The sequence below is a fragment of the Arvicanthis niloticus genome, chromosome 13 (assembly GCF_011762505.2).
Source record: "Arvicanthis niloticus isolate mArvNil1 chromosome 13, mArvNil1.pat.X, whole genome shotgun sequence".
NCBI lineage: Eukaryota > Metazoa > Chordata > Mammalia > Rodentia > Muridae > Arvicanthis > Arvicanthis niloticus.
This window is the reverse complement of record NC_047670.1, coordinates 67,666,874-67,691,003: the sequence shown is the minus strand read 5'-3', so window position 1 is coordinate 67,691,003 and position 24,130 is coordinate 67,666,874. Positions and strand designations below refer to the sequence as shown.

At 43.3% G+C, this 24,130-nt stretch overlaps 1 protein-coding gene across 3 annotated transcripts in view; it reads left to right on the top strand.

Annotated features, from left to right (window-relative positions):
* Positions 1–2,223: 2,223 nt before the first annotated feature.
* The window catches only part of Gxylt1 (glucoside xylosyltransferase 1), a 36,128-nt gene continuing 14,221 nt past the window's right edge, over positions 2,224–24,130 (top strand). The window contains exons 1-4 of one of the 3 annotated variants that reach the window (XM_034517119.2): positions 2,224–2,707; positions 12,037–12,129; positions 18,772–18,943; positions 22,316–22,441. In XM_034517119.2, the coding sequence (XP_034373010.1) occupies positions 2,502–2,707; positions 12,037–12,129; positions 18,772–18,943; positions 22,316–22,441 (597 nt within the window). In that variant the 5' untranslated portion in view covers positions 2,224–2,501. The remainder of the gene's footprint in view (positions 2,708–12,036; positions 12,130–18,771; positions 18,944–22,315; positions 22,442–24,130) is intronic. The other 2 variants (XM_076911933.1, XM_034517120.2) reach the window with 2 other exon arrangements.

Here is a 24,130-nt window from a genome sequence, read left to right as displayed (position 1 = left end):
TTAGTGCTCTTGTAATTTTCTGTACTCTTTTTATCTTTATTTCTCTAAGAATTGTAAGGTGTATTAGAAAGATGTACTATTCTCTTTGCTTTTTAATGGCCTGTCTCCCTTTTGAGGGCAGAACCCTCCTTTATTCCTGAATACTGTGCATCCGAGCCTCTTGTCTGGCATGTAGAAAATATTCAATAAATATTTATTGAATGAACAAATGTATGTTTTCTTTCTCTTTATACATCTTTGTTGTTCATTGGAATTTGGGGGGGGGAGGGGTGTAAAGCACAGAATTTAATCCTCATGGGATTGAAACAGCCCATAGTTCATCAGGTGACTTTGTCATGGTCATAGAGCCAGGGATTGGCCTGTACTTTCCCTCACATTGTCCTTCATGGACAAATTTCTCAGTAACACAGATGCAACTTGAACAATTCAGTAGCGTGTTTTTTTTCTCATGAAGTGTGTATGCACTTTTAAGAGTGCTGTTAAGTGTATGCTTTTAAGTGTGGTTGTGCCTGTACATTTTTAAATATGTGCATTTTACTTGTATTTTTCAATGGTTTTGTTTCAAGCGTGCCTTTTTAAAATATATGTTTTAAGCATGCATTTAAAGCATTTAACTGTTTAAATGTATAAGCGTATATGCATGTTAAGTGTGTTCAGGTATATTTTGTGTGCATGTTAAGTGGACTTTTAAATGTTTAAGCCTCAGTTTCGGCTCTAGACTCACTCCAATCTCTCATCTCTGTCCCAGCCTTCACTCCAGCCAGATTCTGCTCTCTAAAATGCAAATGAGATTATCTTTCTTCCTTCCTCAAAAAACCTTCAAGCAGATCAAGATCAAACTTCTAAGAGTTTCCAAGAGGGCCACACTCTCTCAGGAATATACTCTGCTATACTGGAAGATAAAGCAACTGTGCTTTGGGGCATGTCCACCGCCTTACAGATGGCTATTCTGTCTATGTACATCAGACCTCTTTGAAAGGGAATACGAGATTTTGAACCAAATATGAGTGACCCATGCCTGGGAACATGGGATCCGGTTGGGTGGAATAACAGGTTCCAACACAGAATAAAAGAAAGTCAGAAGTTAAGGATTTTCCAGACACCAGGTGGATCATCAGATTGATTATAGCAAACAGGAAAGAAAAACTGACAGGTTTCAAATCTTATCTAATGAATTTTTTTTTTTTTTCTTTTTTGGTTTTTCGAGACAGGGTTTCTCTGTGTAGCCCTGGCTGTCCTGGAACTCACTCTTAGACCAGGCTGGCCTCTAACTCAGAAATCCACCTGCCTCTGCCTCCCAAGTGCTGGGATTAAAGGCAAGTGCCACCACTGCCTGGTTTATGTAATGACATTCTTAGCTTTCAGACTGGTGGAAACCATTAATTGAATGAGGTTGCTTCAAAGGTTTTTAGTCAAAAGTATGTTAGATCTGGCACCCCTGGTCAACAAAGCCTATTCACGAAGTAATGGTGTCTAAAAATAATCATGAAATTTAAGCTATAGTCGTTCTGCTTTGTAAAATCATCAACACAGGTCTCCGGCACCAGCCAAAATCCTCGAGCTGCACTTTTCCAGTATCTACGCCCCTCCCCCTACCCGGGTTCCTTGGAGGATTCTTCACGAGCCTAGTTCAAGGAGTGGAGTGTGGCGGGTGAATGCGCGGCGGGAAGGAAGATGGGCTGGGTTTGGAGAGTATCAGTTTTGCTTTGGGCATGAAAATGCGTTGTCAGCAACGTCTAACATCGTAAAAGGTAGGAAGGACCGTGGCCTCCCAGCCTTATGTGGATGGGCAAGCACAGCACCATGGCATTGCCGCCGCCTTAAAACACCCCACGAAGGACAGACGTTTTAGACCCGACGCTGAGGTCCGTGAGGAGCAGGATGGGTCGAGGAAGAGTCAGCAAGAGCGGTAACCACGTTTTCTTTTTAGTCAACACAGCGATGTCTCAGAATTCAAGTTGCCCAGCACCACAAACTGCGCAATGGGAAAATCGTAGATTCAGGGCAAGGGCCTACAGCTCCGCTTCTTTCGCTACACGGGTCCACAGCTCAGAACCGGGCAATCTCTAAAGAGGATCCAGCGTCCATCTCACGGTTCTGAGCCGAGGCCGGGAGTGCGCCAGTGCTCAGCTCCGCTTCCGGGAGCGCTGCGGGGGCGGAGCCTTGGCCCGGCGTTGGGGCGTGGCACAGAGGCGGGACAATACAAGGCAGGGGCGGTGGTTTGAAACAGAGGTGGGGCTGGCGCCGGATGTGGGCGGGGCTGGTGCGCGGGGCGGGGCATGGCAGGGCTAGGGGCGTGGTGTGGGGGTGTGCTGGGCTTGGGCGGGACCGGACAGAGTGGGACCTGGCGGGGATTCAGGCGGAGGGGCGGGGCGAGGAGGGGCGGGAACCGGGCTGGTCACGCTGCGGCTGCGCGTTGAGGCTCTTCGTAGTTTGCCCGGGCGGGCGCGGCGGTGGCGACTGTGACGGCGGCAGCGGTGGTGGCGGCAGCGCGGGCCGGGATGCGGCGCTACCTCCGGGTCGTAGGGCTGTGCCTGGCCTGCGGCTTCTGCTCGCTGCTGTACGCCTTCAGCCAGCTCGCAGTGTCCTTGGAGGAAGGAGCTGCCGGAGGCCGCAGGCCGCAGGCCGCGGTGGTTTCCTGGCTGGCGGACGGCGGACGCGGCACCGGGAGAGGCGCGGGCAGCGCGGGCCCCGGCCAGACGGGCAGGTACGGGCCGCATTGCCGGGCGCGGGGGTCTGGGAGGGCCGGACGTGCGGCTCCCACCAGCGAGCACTGTCTGTTTGGCTTCAGACTCAGTGTTAGACGAGTTAGAAATTGAATTACTTTGCAACTTTCTGAAAGGTTCGTTGGAAGTAAGTGGTGTCCCACAAAATCCTAATTACACTGCGGCTAGTGGAATTCCCTCCTGTTTCCATGGAGTCGAAGCTGAGTTATTTGAGAATCAGGCTGGCGCCCTTGGTGAGTCCCCTCCTCCGAGGTGTCTAAATTTTCATCCTAAATCTTAGCATTTTATCAGTAGCCTTGGCCAAAGAAATCTGGACGAGGCATAAAGCGAGCTGAGAATTTTTGTTTTGAAAATACTTTTTTTTTTTTTTCGGAAACGTAAAGGAAGTTCAGAAACATGAGTGATAGATACTATACTTATCTATTGGAGGAGTGAGGAATGAAGGTGATCACTTTTTTTCTTAAAAAGAAATAACACAGCATGATTTGGTGGGTTTACATAAGTCACTGCCACCGTTAAAATTGTGAAATTTAAATGGAAAATCATTTGGGCAGTTTACTTAAACAATCTGAGCGTTTCACACTGCCTTGGTGGATACCTGCATTTGGGCAATTCTGAGACCAACTAATTGGAGAATGGAAGGCAGAGGAATAGTAAAAAGAGTAGCATCCATCTTCCCTTCCAGAGGGAAGCGGGTGTAAAAGAGAAGCAAGCATGGAATAGTGAGTTGTTGGTTTATGGTTTGATTGTAGTCTGAGAAATGTGGAGTCTAGGCGTGTTCTCAGGTTCCATTGCCTACATCCTAACGCCCCCAGGTCCCCAGTAGGATTTGCTGAGGAGAGCAGAGGCAGGGGATCATGAGTATCCCAGGCCGACCTGGGATACACATTTAAAAGACTGGCTGTGGTGATGCATGCCTTTAATTTCAACGGTCGGGAAGCAATAGGCAGATCTTTGAGTTTGAGGCCAGCTGGGTCCACAGAGTAATGTTCAGAATAGCCGGGGCTATATGGAGGAACCCTTTTTCAAAAAACAAAACAAAAAATAGTATTAACTGCCCAGAATTACATAACAAGAAGTACTTGGGGAAAAAAAATCCAACTCCATAAAGACAAACATTTTTTAAATGGTAAGAACAGTGTTTGAGAGAAATCTTTTTTCCACTAGTATATCCTATTTGAAATGATTATTTCAAACTAGGTTTAGTGGCCTACATCTCTATTCTCAGAGTTCAGGAGGTAATGCCGGAAGATGGAAAATTCAGTACCTGTCTGGTTTTCATTGGGAGTTCCAGACCAGCCTGGGCTACATAATGAGAACCAAGTTCAACAGACCAAGGGCTGAGTTTGTATCCCAGCCATAAACCACCTTGTCAGGTGCTGAGTTCAACCCCTCCTGGGAGTTAGAGAGAGTAGTAGAGTCGGACAAACCTGTGCCCTCACCTACTTACTTTTGTAGGATCCCTTGATCACATGGTTACTGCTCTTTGTACTAGTTTATTATTATTGTAAGTGTAGATAATGAATCTTTAGCTACACTGAAATATAATTGACAAGAGTCACATATATTTAATACTAACAACTTGATGTTTTGGTGCACATTCTGAAATGATTGTCATTTCCCTTCCTCCTTTTCAGACTGGCTAGGCCTCCAGTTCATGTCTGCTGAGTCCTGTCAGCATTGATAGGATATACTGAGAATTTAAAGATGAAAGGCTGAGAGGGCTTTTGAGTCACCAGCTTTACCTTTGCCATGTACTGGGCGTGTTGACTTCCTCATTAGATGTGGAACAGTTGTGAGGACTGAAGTGACATAGTTGCATAGATTGCTTAGTACCGTACGGTAAAAGTAGCTCATGTGGTGATTGTCTAATTTTCAGGTGTAAGCATCCATATTCATATTTATATTCATTCATTCTCTCTCTCTCTCTCTCTCTCTCTCTCTCTCTCTCTCTCTGTCTGTCTGTCATTGGAGGGAAGCATCTCTTCTTTGGGACCTAGTAAGAAACCTGGTAAACTAGAATGCTAGTCATCTGTGTTTTAACCGTGAGCTGTTGCCAAGATGCAGATAGACAGTGAGAACCTGACAGGTGAGGGAGAGATTTGACCATTATTCCTCTGCACTGCTGTTTCCCCTTCCTTGCATCTGTTTTTGAAGCAGAGGTGAATGGGGCAGTGAACACTGGAGAAAGTAGGAATACCTAGGGAGGGAAGGCCCTTACTCCGTGTCATTAAATGAGGCCTGTCTCACGAGTGCCACACCTGTGCTTTAGCTTATTGAACGATACAGTGGCTTCTACTTCACATCTTTATGTTGAGTGCTATTTGGGCTGCTGTAGGAAAACTTCTGCCTGCGCAGATTGGAACCAACAGCAGTACATTATTTCTTACACCTTTGTGTGTGTGTGCTCACATGGCCAGGCAGGTCTAGAGCTGGTCCTCATAATCTCGATCTTGGGGCACTGACCCTTATGGTCTAATCACATACTGAAGGCTCCATCCATCCCTGACGTCCGCCATCACATGGGAGATAAGAATTTTCTGGTGAGGGAGGCATACAAAAACAGTCCAAATACTTAGCATAATCTTGATTCATAATATTTAATTAAAGCTAGTAATTAATATTATGAGATTTTCGAGATACTCATTTCACTAAACAGTGTACTCTTGGCTTAGAGATCTTATTTTTTTATTTTTATTTATTTACTTATTTATTTTTGGTTTTTCGAGACAGGGTTTCTCTGTATAGCCCTGGCTGTCCTGGAACTCACTCAATTCAAGACCAGGCTGGCCTTGAATTCAGAAATTTGCCTGCCTCTGCTTCCCAAGTGCTGGGATTAAAGGCGTAGGCCACTTATTTTAAAGTATGAATATTCATTTCTATTGAAATTCTTCTCCCTGCATAGTTTTTGTTTGGAAACTGTATCTTGCAGTGGATGATAAATTTTTTTGTTTTCAGATCGGCTGTTTTTTCTTAATTGTTCTTAATCTTTAAGAACTTTCTTCCAGAGTTCCTCCTCTTACACATTTAAAAAAAAACAAAAACATTTGTATCTATAACCTAGATTTACTTTTTGTCAGGGGAAGAGTGTGTTCTGTGCTCACTTCATGAAGTGGCGAGATGGTTTCAGTCCCATCTGCTTGTGTAACTGCCTTCCCTCACTTCCTGAGTTTCAGGACATTAGAGATCTGGAAAGGGGAAGATCTGATTTAGAGCTAGAAATTAAGTGGTGTAGACACGAAGCAGTTTGAAGTGAGTTGCCCAGGCAGATCATAAATCCTGGTAACTTGGCGCCATTCTGAGAACAGTCTTTAAAGTGCATGTATGAATCGTGGGCTCCTGCATGGTCACAGGTGCCAGGCATTGTATGAGGTAGCCTTATAGCCTTGAACTCAGTCCTCCATATTCTTACAGTGGATTTGCCTGAAATTTTCCTGGACTCTCAAGAGTCAAGGAAATCTTCTCTTGTATACAGGTTTTAAAGAAGTCTTGTGGTTATTATGGACATTTTGAAACAAAGAACAAATACCTTTTTCAGTTTAATTAAAGAAGACTGTTGCATCCTACATGACTTGGTCCTGGAAGTCTGACTGAAGCAGTGAGGAAATGAAGGACAGACAGACAGACAGACACATGTACAGTAAAGCTGGGGTGGTGGTGGTGGGCACCTACACTCTGGCATGGTACCATAGCACAGAAGAAAGAGTTGTCGGGCAGCAGTGTCTGTAGTGGAGAATTCACAGGCTGTAAACCTCAGGGAGGAGGAGAGTGGGGTTGGGACTTTTAACACACACTGGCCAGTTTTACTCAGCTACACTGTCAGTAATCACACTGGGGCCAGAGGAGGGTTTTGTCATCCTCTGAGCCTCATGGGGGAGCGGTAGGGCTTGAGGGGGGAGAGGCCTTCCGGTTCTCCTGGATCTGAGGTTAGGTCCTTGGCATGCCAGTGAGACACATTCACTCAGAACCTCATCTGCTCTTCACACGTTTGCTCAGGGCCTCCTCACATCCTCACAGAAGACACCAGGTCTTGGATTTAAGTCTGCTTCAAGTTTGAGAGGTGTTACTAAGGAGAGCAGTACTAAGTTAAGTGCCTCTGTTGGTGATGTCTGTTTTTGTCTTTGGCAGGGTCTCACTAGTATTCACACCAGCCTTCATGTCCTAGACTCAGATCCTCTTGTTTCAGCCTCCCAAGTAGTTGGTGCCAGACATTTTTGTTTTGTTTTTAACCCTGGCTGTCCTGGAACTCAGGGAGATCACCTGCTTTTCCAACACAACTGACTCTCCAGAGAGCCCTTAAATATCCACGTCACTTTCTCTTTTTCTGGATTTATGTTTATTTAACTGTGTGTGTGTGTGTGTGTGTGTGTGTGTAAGTGAATGCATGTGTGTGGAGGCCAGAAGAGGGTATCAGATCCCTGATGTTCATGTGACTATCAAACTCTGGTCCTCTGCAAGAGCAGCAAATGCTTGTAACTGTTGAGTCACCCTTACAGTCTCCTTTGTGGTTTTGTTTTGTGTTTTCCATAATGGTAGGTGGTGTGTATATTCTTTGTAAGTGTTTTCTTACATTTCTAGTAAATCTTTCCTGTGTGTATAGTATATGCATGTGTATATGTTCATGTATACACTTGTGTGCACGTGTGTATGTGTGTGTATGTTTATATGTGTGTGTGTACGTGTGTGTGTGTGTGTGTGTGTGTGAGCTTGTATGTGGACCAGAGGTTGACATTTGGTATCTTCTCTCAATCACCTTTTTTCTGAGACAGGTTTCTCACTGATCATGGAGCTAGCATGGCTGGACAGCAAGCCCAGGGATCTTCCTGTCTTCACCTGCAGCGTTGGGGTCCCAGGTGTGCTGCCAGGTTTGGCTTTTTACATGTGCACTGAGGATCCCGACCAGTCTCATCCTTGTTTCTCACTTTACTGAGTGAAGTTTCATCAACACCCAATAGTAAATTTTAAATCTTGTCTATGTTCTGAGTGTCTTCCAACATGGTGTTAAAACCAAGAAACACCCTAAAACTATCAAGTTTTATATGTCTGCATTAGCTCTTAATAAAGTTTACTGACTGCCCCCAAGGATCCTGTATCTGTTAGTGGTAACTTCCCACTCTGTTTCTTAGCCCTGCAGCCCTCGATCCCGTAAGTCTGTTGTAGTTGGCGGATTTGCTTACCCTGAACATTTCCCATAATGAATCATTCCAAGAGTGGATGTTGAGTCTGGCCTCTTTCATTTAGTTTGTCTTTTGTGGTTCGTCCATAGCATGGATTACTACACTTGGTAGTATTTCATCAAACGGATCTAACACATTCTGTTCATTAGCTGCTAGGCATGTGGGTGGTTTTCCACTGTTTGACTGTTAGGGATAATGGTGCTGTGAACACTTGTCCGCCTTTACTTTTGTTGTTGTTTTGGAGCAGGGTCTCTTGTAGCTAAGGCTAGCCTCACACTCACTCTCTGGCCTGAGGTGATGTCCTCCTCCCTCAACACTACATGATCATAGACATCTTTCCTGTAAACATAGCTAATCTTAGTGTTGCGGGTTTAGGAGTGGAAATTATGGGCTATTGTGGCGTAAACTGGTAACATCTTTTTAACTTACTTTGTGTGTGCATCCAGTGGCTGTGGAGGTTGGAGGACAGCCTGCAGCGGTCTGTTCTCTCCTTTCACCGTGTGGGTTCCAGAGAGTGTTCTCAGATCATCAGCATGAGCTTCGAGCTGCTTTACCTGCAGAGCCATTTTGCTAGTCCCTAAATTAATGCCTTAAAAGAGAACTATGGGGGCTGGAGGGATGGCTCAGAGGTTAAGAGCATTGACTGCTCTTTCAGAGGTCCTGAGTTCAATTCCCAGCAACCACATGGTGGCTCATAACCATCTTTAATGAAATCTAGTGCCCTCTTCTGGTGTTTGGGCATACATATAGGAAACTGCTGTACACATAATGAATAAATAAATCTTTAAAAAAAAAAGAGAGAGAGAATTATGACTTATATTACTCTTCTTGGTTTTGTAACAGCTCCAAGCTTTTCAGTAGTTTATAAGCTAACAGTAATAACAATCTATTACACATTACAAGACTGTGGCTATGACTCTGCATTGGACATCTCACTCTGAAACCCAGGCTGCAGAAGCTTCCTTACATAGAATGTTCTCAGTCTTGTAGAGAGGTTGATTGAGAGGGACAGGGATGTAAGTCAGTGGTAGAGCACTTGCCCACCATGCTCAAGGCCCTAGTCAGTCTCTAGCACTATGTTACTTTGGCCAAAGCAAGTAACTTATGGCCAGAGTCGGTGAATAATGTACTTCAGGTCCCCTTTAGAGGTAGGAAAGTCAATGGAAGTGAGTAGGATCACACAATTCACAAAGCTCAGGGTGTGGGGTGATTGATTATGAGCATCAAGACAGTTTACTAGGTGCTTCTGATTAAGGAAGCAGGGCTGGTTGATACAAGGTGGTCTTTAGGGCCTCTGAGAGAAGCATAACAATCCAGTGCAGGTGGATGCTCCAGTGCTGCAGTCCTCAAAGGGCCCAGCTACAGGCAAGTGTGCGTGAGTCCCGAGGCGCGGGTGGGGGGCAGTATACTCATGCTACTGCTTTGTACTCATCTGAGCCTGTGAATAAATGGCTTGGGTTTAACAAGCTTCCACTAGAAAGGTGTTGTCACAGGACAGAGGAGGAGTTGAGAATATAGAAAGAAGGTAAGCACTGTAGAGCTTTCACTAGAAACATGTCATAGGACAGAGGAGGAATGAGAATGTAGAAAGAAGGTAAGCACTGTACTAAGGACGGAGGGAAATGAGTCTCTGAGGGGGCCTGTGTGACCTAAGTGATTACCTGACAGGAGGAGGAGGACAGACTGCAGTGTGGGGGTCAGCTTCAGAAGATGATCAGGTCCAGCCAGGATTTCCTATCTTAGAGGAGTACGGGTACAAGCTAGTGCTATTGGAAAATTGCGGAACCTGACTGTTGGGTAGGTATCCCATATGCATTATCAAAGATGGTATTTTCTCATTTCCCACTGGACACGTGTGATCTGGGCCTTTTACTCACTGGAGTTTGCCAGTGTATCTGATCATTCAGTTGGTAATGTATTGAATAAACAGGAAGAGAAAGCAGAACTTGGTGTTGACAGGAGGAAGTTGGCCCAAAAGCTGACTGGGAGAGTATCCAGACGGTCAGCTTGTCATTGAACTAGCATTTAGTGCTGCCTTCTGCTTGGATTGCTGCCTTGCACTCGCTTGTGTTATTTCTCCATACTCTTGGGTGTCTTAAAGTGTGTATCCTTGGGTTCAAAGGTTCAAGAAACAGGGCTTAAAAGCTGCCATGCTTTAAAAATAAGGGCAGTATATTCAGTAAAACAGTGAGAATGCACCTAGATTTTAGATGAGGCAAGAAAAAGTCTACCTACCTCTTGATAAAAGTGCAATAGAATTTATGGACATCCTTAATTTTCTGAACTTTGATCCCGATGTTTGACATAGCAAAATCCAGAGACCTTTGTGTATTTCAAAGTTTATAAGATTAAAACTCATTAGACTTTTGAGGGGATAAATGGGTACGACAATCCATATATCTGAGCATAGCAGACAAGCCAATGTCAGTACTTTTGATGAAAAATTCTGTGGGGCCATAACCGGAGAGTTCTTGTCTCAGCCTCGAGTTACAGAATTACAGGTTTGTGTGTTGCTTGATACAGTTGATACACTGTTTCTCATTCAGGGCTGACCTTGGTTATGTTTTCAGTTCTACTGCTGCTTGATTAACTAGGCAGAGGATAGGACCCTGCATCTGTATGTCTAATGTGACCTTGGGACCAGATTTAGGAAACAATGCACAAATGACTTGTATAAAACAAGTGAGAGCTGCAACAGAAGATGGTATTGCTACACCCAGCTTCACAAAGTAATTGTTATTGAAAAAATGAGATTTCTGTTTTCACTTCCCTTGTTACCCTGTTGTGCAGTTTGACAGAAGTGGAATAGGTTAATCTGGTTAGTTCCAGTCTGCCATGCCCACCCCTCCCACCTTCACCCTACTTCTGGCCAAGAACAAAGGTACATACTAGGTATTGATTGTAAATAAACTGTTAAAATAACACTGATAATGTCTTTATCTGAAAAGTTTGTGAGGCTTATTAAATGGATCCTCAGGCACTTGAATTTGACACAATTTGAAACATAGGTACTCGTTAGGGTACTGCTGAGTTTGCTGCCTATAAGAAATGCAGAGGGATAAGCATTATTATTAGGTACACGTTTATTTTCCTGGCTAACTTCTTTTTAAAATTAAGATATATAACTTTGTGGGCTTTGATGTGTCTGTCAGGAAAACCATATGTAACAGTATAACTTTTTCTAGTGATCTTAACATTCCAGTGCTGTAGTTTTTATGCAGTAGCGTACAGATTTCATAGGCAGTATTTAAAAGATCACCAGACCCTGGTCCCAGAGTCTTCATCGTTAGTCTGGTGTGCATCTTCCCTAGAGATGGTAATATGACTTCAGGCTGAGGACTTCTGTCTTAGATCATAGATCGTGGAGGTTTGTGGGACATCAGACCAAAGAGTTTTATAAGTCTGACATTTTAAAGATCTTTTACTATTAGAATAGTAACTTTTAATTGAATCCATGGAGAAAACAAAGCTTCATGCTGCTAAGATGACATGTCCTTGCCTGACTTGCCTGACTGTCCATAAGAGCAGTCAGTGTCCACAGCTGCGATGGAAGGAAGTGACAGTGAAAACCACTGTTTCTCTGGCCTACGAAGAAAGCTGAAGCATCCTCATCTCAGCGTCTGGAGTGTAACAAAGCAGGGATGAAGCAATGAAGTCAGTGCAGTGTCTTGTTTCCAGTTTGAAAGCCATATGAGTAGTTTCAGTCAGTTACTTTGAATGTATTTAATGATTCTTCTCTCCCATTATACCTGCATTTGTGACATTTTATTTTTGTAAACAAAAGATGTTGGGGAAATGAAATTTCTAAGATAGTATGCATAGTCTAGGAAGAAAAAGATTAGATGTATCAGTGTCTTCATCAGAGGGGAGGAGATCTTAATGTTTCCAGAGTTCCTGACCAGAAACATTTCCACTCATAAAGATATTCTCACCTAGTGGTTTTATTTAAAATCATGTGCCCTAAGTAAAGAAGACATCAGTTTTCTAAAAATGTTTCAATTTGTCTATAGCAGTTGGATTTTCACTTTTGTTGCTGTGAAGCTGAACATAAAGTTACTGTGTTATTCAGTAAGTTCCTTGGTAGATCCTAATCTGAATGCTCACCCGGGACTGTTATTTCTTCTCACTGTCAGGTGTAAAGAGCTCTCTCTGTGTTACTGGAATCCCTATTGGATGCTGCCCTCTGATGTTTGTGGAATGAACTGCTTTTGGGAAGCCACTTTTAGGTAGGCCCTCAATATTTAATTAGTAGATCAGAGTAGGTAAGATTAGATAGTACATGATCAAACCTTTCACTGTGTAAAACAGTCTTTCTTTTCCTGTGTTTCAGTATCATATAACTAAATATAACTAAATTGACTTTCTGGTTGGGTTTTCTCTTCCTTTACCTCATCTTTTAGTTATTATTAATTTTAATAATATTATGTGCAAATGCTCTAATTTTTCCAAATGTTATTAAGATAAATTTTAGAAGAATTTATGATTGAGCTTTACTGAAAGATTGGTATGTAGGTGTGTTCTAGTTTGATAAAATGTTCTGACTAAATGCTGCTTGGGAGGAAAGGGTTTATTTGGTTTATCCTTCCAGGTCACACAGTCCATTCCTGAGGGAAGTCAGGGGAAGAACTCAAGGCAGGAACCATGGAGGAGTGCTGCTTGCTGCTTTTCTTGCATGCTTAGCTCAGCTCCCTTATAGAGCCAAGGCCCACCTGCCTCTGGGTGGTACCTCCCACAGTGGGCTGGACCCTCCGACATCAGTCATTAAGACAGTCTCTCACAAATGTGCCCACATGGCATTCTGATCTAGGGAGTTCTGCTCTCAGTTGACTCTTATGCTGTGTCAAGTTTACAGTTTATGTAGACAAGATGATAAAAGGCTTCCACTAGATATTACAGATAACATGTGTGCTCGTACACATGATTTGTCATTTATCTAAAGCTAGAGTCTTTAATACTGGGGCTAGTGAGATTGTTCATTTGATAAAGATACCTGAGCTGACAAGCCTAATACTGAGTTGGATCTCCAGGACACATAGTAGAGGAAGACGACTTACTGCTGCTGGTGATCCTTTGACCTCCATGTGTGTACTGTGTGTGCATACCTGCCTCAGATAAATAAAATATAAAAAACCCAAAAGGTAGTATACTAAAACACATCTTGGAGGGGATGTGACAGCTAAGGAAAGGTTATGTTAGCTTTAGCTTGGAGGTTTCGGGGGAAGAGGAGGATAGAGACATCCTTACTGAAGGAGTATAACCTTTAAAGTCACTGTGTGAGGAAGGCTATATTGAATTGTATCCCATCCTGCTCTTGCCTTCAGGGAAGAATCATGTGTTTATAGGAGAGGGTAAGGCAGGCACTGTCCTGAGACACTGGTGGAGAACCTGGGAGTGGCCTGACGTCCTTTGAGAGCCCAAAACATTTGAGGCTCACTTCTTTACAGCTAAGTTAAACTCTCACCATTTGCCAGGACCATGTTGGTTACTACATTCTCGAGTCAGGATGCTGGCATTCTGTGCTTCAGAGCTTGCACTGTAATGTTTGCAATAGTGCACTTAGTTGACTGTAGAGAATGACAAGACCTGGCATTTTGTGAAGGCTTCCTGTCAGGAATTGATGAGCAGGAAACTAGCATAGTTGAAGGTCGTGTGCTTTAGATGAGAGAACAGATGTGTGATGGTGTGACATGGATGTGGTGTGGAGCGTACACACTGCCCACCTCTCACAGTACCACTGTAGAGAACGTGGAGAGCCTTTAGCTATTTAGATCTACTTAGTTACATATGCATGAATGTTTTCCCTGAATGCATCACATGCATGTAGTGGTCATAGAGGCCAGGGCATCAGATCCCCTGGAACTGGAGTTACAGTTGGTTGTGAGCTGCCATGTGGATGCTGGGAAATGAACCTGGGTCCGAGCAGCAAGTATTCTTAACCCCTGAGACTTTCCCCAACCCTTCGGCTGTTTTGAAATATATGATACTTTTTTTACTGTCAGTGATCACTTTGCTGTGCAGTGAACCCTGGATTCTTTGTACCTTTTGGTCCTCCCCTCTGCCTCCTTTCTGGTCACTGCTTTTTTGACATTCTGCCTTATCCATGAGCTGCAGTTGTTGGTTTTCTGTCTTTTTTTTTTTTTTTTTTTTTTTCAATTAAAAAAAAATTAAAACATACTTATATTTTCTGCCCTGCCTTTCCCCTCCCAACCCTGCCTCTCAAATATAAGACCTTTTTTCTTTAATTCTTATTGTTTTATATATAATTTCATCTTGCAGAGTCCATTTAGTAGCTTATATGCATACGTTTTTAGAACTGATTCATCCCTAGGGAGGACTCAGTTCTTCCCCTTACAACAGTTACGCATTGCCTGCAATTCAAGCTGCACCCTTAGTGTTTATAACGGTGCACATGAAGTCTCAGATTCTCAGTTATGCATCCTGTAAGCAAGTGGAAAGGGTTAGTGTGTGTGTGTGTGTGTGTGTGTGTGTGTGTGTGTGAGAGAGAGAGAGAGAGAGAGAGAGAGAGAGAGAGACAGACACACACACACAGACAGAAAGACAGACACAGAGACAGATAGATTTCTTTGTGTTGTTCCAGGCTGATGTTTGACTTGTAAACACAAGTAATCTTCATGTCTCAGCCTTTCAAGTAGCTGAAATAGGTGTATACCACTACATTAGGCTCTTTTTGCTTGTTTGTATTTATGAGAGAGGGTTTTTTTTCTTTGTAGCCCTGGATGTCCTGGAATGAACTCTGAGGACCAGTCTGGTCTGCCTGCCCCTGCCTCCTGAGTACTGGGATTAAAGGCATGTGCCACCACTGCCTCATCAGCCTCGTAAATAAGAGACTTTAAGTCATTCTCCTCTTTTACATTTTCCGCTTGTAGAATTGTATCTGTTTATACCATGTGCGAACAAAAATGTAAACCAGTTTGCAGTATGTGTCATCGTTCTGAAAAATACCTTAAACGTTGTTTTTTTTTTTTTTCTTGTGCATGTGTTTGTGTGTGTGATGTGTGTGTTCTGTGATTCTGCATGCAGGTGGATCTGCTGTGCTGTGATGTAGAAGTCAGAGGTGATCTCAGGTGTTGGTCCTCACCTCCCACCTTGTTTGAAAGAGGCTCTCTGCTTCCACAGTAGAAGGTTAAGGTTCTCTCTTTCCACTGTGGGTTCCAGGGATGGACCTCAGGTTGTCAGGTTGGCCTTCAACCATTTTTACCCACTGAGCCATTCTGCTGGCCCTCACCATTTGTGATGGATGCTTATGTTGTGTTGCAGCGTTACCTTTAGTGTAGATTTGCCTGAGTCCTGATGAGTAGCTGGTGTTGCTTTACGCTTTTGCTCATGCTGTCACTAGGAGTCAGCTGGTATCTACCATACGCTTAACATTGAAGTGCCTCCTTAATGCAGTAGGTCATATGTGTCAGTCTCATAAGCTTAACATTGTTGGTTAAGTTTTATCACAGTCACAGACTCTATGTCTGCTCTGTAACTGTCTCTGTGTCCACTTTGAAATATGTGAGAAATGTATTCTTTTTCTTTATTTTTTGACAGAGTATTGATTACGATGATTCTCTCATGCTGTATTTGTTGGTTGTAGATTTTGAAGAGTTTTCCTTTACTTAAACATGCTCACATTTTTAACTCAGTTACACCGGTCATTAGTGTCATACCTTTGGTTGTTGTTGGTGACATTAGAAACTGAACCCAGAGCAAGCTGGGCATGAGCTTCATGACTGAGGTGCATCCAGATCTCCCTTTTCTATGTGTGCCTCGGGTTCCTCGTGTACTGGAGGTTACTGGAAGTGAGAATTTACATGTGCCCCTGAGACACTGCTTGGTAAGAAAAGACATGGCTGCTTGCACTGCTTAGCCCCATAGAGGGGCTTCTGCACTGAGTTAGGCAAGGGAAGGAACTGCCTAAGTGAAGGTCATGCTCACACTTTGAGAGGCTCCCCTGTCTTAGTGTCATTTCCTGTTGCTATGATAAGATACCCCTATACAAACAATGGAAAGGAGCAAGGGTTGATTTGGCTTCCAAATCCCAGGTTACAGTTCGTGGTTGTGGGAAGTCAGGGTGACCCAGAGCTGTTACACCCGCACTCAGCAGAGGGCAGTGAACGATACATGTGCACTGGTGCTGGGCTTCATTTTCCTTTGTCACTGAGCCCGGGCCTCTGAATTGTTGATGCTCATATATAGGGTGAGTCTTCTCAGATCACTAACCACAGTGAAGAAAGTGTCCCACGGGTGTCCACAGGCCAGCCTAACCTAGACAGTTAGGTTTTCTTCCATGAGACCTCCATCCCTGTTCATTGTACATTATGTCAAGTTGACAATCAAACTAAACCATTACTATTTCCAGCCAGCAGCTTAGGTCACAGTAAGTTTAAATATTGGTTGGAGAGCTTCCTAGAAGTACTTGAGGGATGGAATCTGCCAAGGGAGCTGGATTCCTGTTGTCTATAGCAAAATTTAACACCTTTGTAGTCCAGGGCCCCTCTCTGGATGACCAGGCTGCTGCCACTCTTTGAGTGGTCTGCGGGATCCTGCTGGGCCTCAGGACTGTACCTAGCTCCCACTTGCTGCCATGCTATGAGGTGTCCTGTACCCACAGGCAGCCAGCGCTGTGCCTCCGCTTACATCATGCTTTACTGGATTATGGACCCCGCTGGTGTTCTTTGAATAATCTAGAGATTTCTTCTTGCTATATGGAAAATAGATTTTATTTTAAAATTCCCTTTTGGGTAGCATTTATCTCTGCAGGGATTTGAATTAAGATAAAGTACATTTTAAGAGCATGATGAAGATCCTACCATTCATTTGGGCTAGAATGGCTGCTTCCCTGTGAATGCTTAGAAAACCTTAGCTATCAATTCTTGCAATGTGGAAGCTTCTAGCGGATTTCTTTTAATTCTTCTTCAGTTGTTTCTGTTCTTGGTGCTGAGGAATACAGACTTCAGTGCATGCTTCCTCTAGTCAGTTTGTATGCTGGAGTCTGCATGATGCTGCCAGACAGTTTGACACCCACAGCTCAGCCATCCTTAGTAACATGCGTGAGGATTGAGTGAACTGTTTTTATTTTTGCTTTGTTGTTGTCTCTGAGACAGGATCTTGTGGATCATAGATCACAGATCTCAGACTTGCTCTCTAGCTCAGAGTGACCCTGGCCTCCTGCTCTGTCTGCTTCCACCCAGGACCTCCTGAGTCCTGGGATTGCAGGCGTGGCTGCTCTGAGTCTGCTTTCGGCAGGTGTCTTTTTCTTAAGACCTTGAGGAATATTTTTCTTTTCTCCTAAGGTATATAGTGTTTCTTAACATTTTTTGCAGAGTTCTGTTCAGAGCACCATGTGACTGTTTTGGGTTAGTTAATAGCTGCTCCTGAGTGCTGGCTTTGGGATGTACTATGTGTGGACCAGTTAAGCAACTGAACATATTGGAGATTCTCAAATTTGAGTTTGTTTTTCCTGAGACAGTCTTGTTTTGGAGCCCAGACTGGATCCTCTTTCCTCTGCCTTCCAAGTGCTGAAACTATAGGCCTACAGCACCTTGCCTGGTGTGATGTTTTAATTTTTTTTTTATTCAGACTTATTTTCTGTGTTTGAGTGTTTTTCCTGCATATATGTCTGTGCACCAAATGTGTGGTCTGGTGCCTGCAGAAGTCAGAATGGGAAGTCAGATCCTGGGCATTGGCGTTACATATGGCTGTGAGCCACCTTGTGGACAGTGACAGTGGAGAGCATGTAGGAAAGCAGAAACCTTGGATGACCTGTTAAACAATACCAAAATAAGTAAAATCTTATCTTGGTTGGTGACTTCCTCTTCTTCTCTTAAGTACTTGAGAGGGCAGGGAATGGAGGTGGCCAGCTCCAGTATCCACTGGTCCTCTGCAAGAGCCACAGGTGTGTTCAGCTACAGAGCCATCTTCCCATCCTCAAGCTCTTTATTGTTTTAGTGAAGACTTTATTTTAAAACCACCATGAGCAGTAGTTAGCAGGAAGATGATGTAAAATTCTGTAGAATTACGTGCCTCGATTACCTTCTCTGACCATAGGTTCTACTGTTCTGAGATAAACTAAATTCATGTTTCCTTGTCATAGCATAAGTGGTACCTGTGTGGTTTCCTTGTTAGGAAATGAAGGACTTAGCAGATATGAGGACAAGGTATTAAAGGAGAAACGGGGAGAAGGCACCATTTCTGTCCAGTGCCTTTACTAGAACACTGTGGGGAACCCGCACCAGGGGAAGGGAGGGCCCCCCAGCCTGAATCTACTGCTTTGCTACACAAAAGTTCCTGCCTATGCAGGAAAGGGGGCTGAAGAGACCCTTCCTTCCCCAAAGAAGGAAGGTGTAAGGTCCTTTGAGAAATGCTTACACATCTGGGTGAGTGTTTGGTGAGTGCAGACGAATGGGTACCAGTGAGCAAAGGTACATGAACAAACTCCTTGAAACTGGCATAGCTTAAGATAAGATGAAATACTGAAATATTGATGGATGAAATCGTAGATGACTTGCTTTACAGTGATCCAATTTTGGGTTGAAGAAGGCATATGGAGTGGTTTTAAATGGAATTAGAAGTTTTAATTTTAAAAAAATGGAGATTTCAGGTATTTGAATGGCAGGCTTCCTGTCTTGACATAGTGCAGTGAGGAGTGGAGTTATGTGCTCGGAGGACTGCCCGGAGGAATGCTGGCTGAGGGAAACTGGACAGAGTAGACACATGCACGGTCAAGCAGTTAAGCTAGCAGTGTGATATTTTGTAGCTTGATATTTCTAAGAAGCTGTAAACTTCTGATTTTAAACACAGTAGAATGCCGCTTAGTAGTAAGTACATGCCGAGCTGTTGGCAATGCTTTTCTTTGTTGCTAGGTATAATCTGAAACCAAGGCCCAATGAGGAAATGCACCTTGCTGTGGTTGCCTGTGGCGAGAGACTGGAAGAAACTGTGACCATGTTGAAGTCAGCTCTGATCTTCAGCATCCAGCCACTGCACGTCCACATTTTTGCTGAAGATCAACTGCACAACAGCTTTAAAGACAGAGTAAGTACTCGGCACACAGTGAACACTGCAGAGCTGACCGCCATGAGTCTGCTCAGGTAGAAGTGTCCTCCGGCAACCTTCTCTCTTAGAGCGTGCTTTCTAGGAGTCAGGTACAGTGTACAGGAAGACTGGTGTGTAAACAGGAGCAGGCCACCTCCGTCCTGCCAACAGTGAAGAGTTTATTTACTTCCTCTGTCTAGGGTGTTGGGCTGAGAATGCCGCATCCTGGGTCTTCCTCTGTTTTGTTGTGGTTGTAGCAGGCTGTTTTCATGATCGGACTCATGGCTAGAGGCAGCCATTCAAGCTCCAGCCATCACAGCCATATTGTATCCAACATGAGGAGAAGACAGACTGCAGAAGGACGCTTCTTTCCTTCAGGGCACCTTCAGGGCGTCATAGGGTGACAGGCTTCCACTTTGAATATGAGCTTAGGCATTGGGTCCTAGCAGCTGCCGGAGTCCATGAGGCTGTTCGCGTAGGGCAGCCTGTCTCCTCCTCACCAACAGTTGCCATACAGGAACTAGGGGACAGCCTGGTATGCAAAGGAAGATGACTGTGTGCTCTGGGGTGGGGAGGTGATGCCTGTTATGTGAACCCCCCATCTCACCTCACCCCTCCCATCTCTCTGCTATGTCTAGTGTCTAGGCTGCTAGGGACTTCTTCTGTATTTGATTTAACTACTTATAAAGACTCTTTGTTTTCCAAGTTGAAGGAAAATACCATTTGTAGCCTTTTAGTTTCTGACCAAGAGCCTTAATTCTGAGAGGTAAGTAAAAGGTTTACTTACACTGTAAAAGTTGTTGAGTCATCTCTGTTTTTATGCATACTTTATTATCCTTTTAAAACATTTTTATTGGATATTTTATTTATTTATATTTCAAATGTTAGCCCCTTTCCCAGTTTCCCATTCTTTTCTCTTAATCTAGGTTGTGGCTTAGAGTATAATTTATTTTTGTTTGTGTTTTGTTGTTGTTTTGAGACAGGATCTCAACTGTGTTAGCCAGGCTAGCCTCAACCTCCCGTTGATCCTCCTGCCCCGGTTTCCTGAGTGCTGGGATTACACAGGACCTAGTTCCAGGCCCCGCTCTCTACTGTAGTTTTAAGTGAAATGTTTGTCTTTGACTTTGATGTAAGAATATCAGATATTTGATGGACCAAATTGCAAAATATTCCAACATTAAATGAAAAATGTCAGAGGTTTCATTTTGAAGTTAGTATTACAAAGATCTTGAAGTGATTTGTAAATTGAAAGGGAAAATGGAATTGCTATTCTTCTTCTTTTTTTTTTAATCATTCATTATTTTATTTATTTATTTTTCTTCTTTTTCTTTTTTTTTCTTTTTCTTTTTTTTATTAGATATTTTATTTACACTTCAGATGCCATCCCCTTTCCCCATTCCCCCCTCCCCCTTAGAAAACCCCTATCCCATGCCCCCTTTTCCTTTTTGCATTTATACATTTTTTTAAAATAATGTTAATCATAAGCATTATAAGTTTGGAATTGTTCAATCAGAGGTGTAACCCACTGACCGACCTAGATATAACAACTATCTTTGACTGGTGGAGATACATGAATATCTGCCTCCCTGTCTCCCCCCTCTTTCTCTCTTTCATCACCTAGCTTCTCCTATCCTTCTTCTCCTCCTCTTCTACTCCTCCTACCTTAGCTCCTCCTACACATCACCCTTCCTGTTAAAATGAAACTTTTCTCTCAAAATACAATTAGAGCATAATTATGCCAATTTGTACCAGTGAGGTACAAGATAGTCCTAATACCCAGTCCATCATTTTGTTGACTAACCAGCACCTCTGTCATCTATCCTAACTAAAACATTTAGTTCTGAACCTGGCTTTAGGATGAATGTCAGCTGACAACCATCCACTCAAATCTTTTCTCTTATAGTAAATAGCTATAAGTTTTCAACCCCGTCAGAAATCCAGAATGACTGAATTAACTATAATTGTGGGAAGCACAAAGCATAGCTTCTAAAACTTAGCCAATTTATAGAGACCTCTGAACACCTGAAAAGCCCCTATACTACCGAACTTTTTTTTTTTTTTTAATGTAAAGACTTATTTATTTTATGCATATGAGTACGCCACCATTACTCTCTTCAGACACACCAGAAGAGGGCACCAGACCCCATTACAGATGGTTGTGAGCCACCATGTGGTTGCTGGGAATTGAACTCAGGACCTCTGGAAGAGCAGTCAGTGCTCTTAATTGCTGAGCCATATGTCCAGCCAGGAATTGCTATTCTTTTAAAATAATTAACAGGGGCACCAAGCAGGGTGTCACAGCAGAAGCATTCTTAAGCTCTGTAGGAAGGTGCTTGTGCTTTGAGGAGTGTCTGAAGAGACAAATCAATTAGCCTGCTCTCAACTGTCCCCCACCTCCCCTGTCATTTCTGTGTGATATGGGTAATTTGAACCAGAAATTCTAAAGCTAGCCCTGTTGGCAGGTGCTCCTCATTTCATTTCATCACAGGCTGAGGCAGGAGCTTCGGGCTGAGGCTTGCCTATGGAGGGTCCATGCCTCAATTTATACAGCTGCAGTAGCATAAGCCCTTTGGGAAGCAACAATGATAGATTATGTTTAACTGAGTCTGTACCAAGGCAGTGTTTTGAAGTGAGTTTGGAACATGAAAGAGTAGTATTCATTGTAGATTTTCTTTTAAATTGGGTCCTTAGTGGTTTTTAAAAATTGGCACTAGATATGTATTTATAAGAATAGTGTATTAGGAATACCAGTCTACATTTAAACTTACATAAAAGTGGACTCAACTGGTGCTGTGTTAGTCTGATGAGTAATATAAACTTTTTATCACATATATTATCACACATAATTGAGAACATTCTAAACAAATGAAGGGAGATGAAATTTGGGATGTTGGGCTTAGCAGGAAGCACCTGTGTGTGCTCAGCCTTTTTTTGGGTTTTTGTTTTTGAGCTAAGATTTCCTGGTTAGCCTGGAACTCACTGTTTTTTGGACAGGCTGACTACTGAGCGGCCATAGTTGTTTCCCTATTTCCTCCCGAGCACTGTGCTGGGGATCTGAACTCACATTCCCCCTCTAACCAGTCATTTCTGGACTGAGCAATCTCAGTGGCCTGAACATTGACTTAAAAAGAGCCACTGTGCCTTAGATCTTGATGGAAGTGTTTGTAATGTATCATTACGATTCTTAGATTTGAAATAAAAATGAAGGAAGTAATGGAAAATAATCTTCGAACTGTATAACATAAATGTGGTTTTAAGTTTTAGCATTTTTGTTTTGTAGCTATTGGTTTATGATATTACAGAGAAGGTTGAAGGTAAAACAAATCTAAATTGACGTATGTTTTTAACGTTAGTTCCTTTTTACGTTTTTAGCTCGACAGCTGGTCCTTTCTACAGAGATTTAACTATAGCCTGTACCCTATCACCTTCCCAAGCGACAGTGCCATGGAGTGGAAGAAGCTCTTTAAGCCCTGTGCTTCCCAGAGGCTGTTCTTGCCAGTGAGTCGTTTTCCTTCCCAGTGTTTCGTTTCTTTCTCTTGTTTAAATTTGAAACTTAATTTTACACAGAACATGTGTTAGTCATGATTTCTGTTGCTGTAAAGGGACACCATTAGCATAGCAATTCTTACAGTGGTAGACATTTAATTGGGGCTGGCTTTTGGCTAAATCCACAGGCACCAGGAAGAAGAAGCCAATGGGTTTGCCTTGAGCACTGGAAACCTTAAAGCTACCCTGCCCCCCCGCCCCCCACACCTGTTAATAGTGTCACTCCCTGGTGACCAAGCATTCAAATCTTTATGCCAATGGGAGCTACTCCTATTTAAACCACCACAGAAGACTTTCTGAATAATTACATATAAGCCTCATTAAGTAAACAGACACATGTCAAACACAAGAAAAGAATTCCATAGAACAAGTCCAAGTGATAACAAAGATAATAAAAACTGAAAAGTCTAGGGCTTTGGATTAGCTCAGTGGTGGAGCTTATCCTCAACACCGAGAAACATGGCCTGCTTTAACCAAGGGAAAGTAAAATGGTCAGGTCTCAGGCCCTTGGCGGCACGCACAGCCAGAGGAGTCAGACCGCTGCATCCCTGATGTCCTAAGTGATGCCTGAACCCACTCTACAGCTGTGGGGCAGGGTGGGGAGTGCAGAGGAGCCATTTGCTTACTAGAGCTCTTTGGTGATGATTTTGGGTAACAAACCCCAATCTAAAGATACCATAAGTTTGAGTTGATCTGACTTAAAAATTAAAATCCACAGTTATTTTTCTAAGTCCTGACATTAAAAATTCTTGTCGTATATTCAATTTAAAAATGTATTTGCTTATGGCAATGCAAATGCTCAAGGTAGAAGCATAAGTTCTGCTAGGTGTGGTGGTGTACAGAGGCAGGCAGGATCTTTGGGAGTTTAAGGCCAGCCTGGTCTACATAGAGAGATACAGAACAGCCAGAGCTACATAACAGAGACCTTCTCTCAACAAACACCAAACACCAAACAAAACAAAGGCGCAATTCCTGGAAAATATATGAATTATAGGGAAGAATCTTCAGTTGCTGCCTAAGAGGGCCAAAGCACTGAGTAAACTAAGAATAGAGTTTGAGTATTTCCTTAACATTCATTGTTTTTAATTATGTGTACCCATGTATATGAATACATGTACATGTGGGAACCTTTGGAGCTCAGAGAGGATCTGGGACTCTCTGGAGCTGGAGTGGTGTAAGTTGCCAGATGTGGATGCATAGGCGCTAGATGCTGGGTCCTCTGGGAGAGCAGGAAGTGTGCTTAACCATTGTGCCATCTCCAGCCCTGTTGTTTGAGTCTTTTGTTTGTTTTTAGATAGATAGGGTCTCCTGTAGCTTAGGCTGGCCTCAAACTTGAGGTGATCCTGCCTCAGCCTCCTGTGTGCTGGGCCACAAGGCCAGCTTTCACATTCTGAGTCTGATGGTCAAGTTGGCTTCACAGTGATCTTGGAGGCTATGCTTAAAAAATTTGGATCCTAGGATCTTTGTCAAATTTCCTTTCTGGTGCTAAGACACACACATGAGGACTTTGTAAGCTTTTTAATACAAACCTAATTTTTTTAGGCAAGGTCTCATTTCGTAGTCCTAGTTGATCTGGAGCACAGTATGTTGACCTGGCTAGTCTTGAACTTAGAGAGCTACTTGACCTTGCCTCTGAGTTCT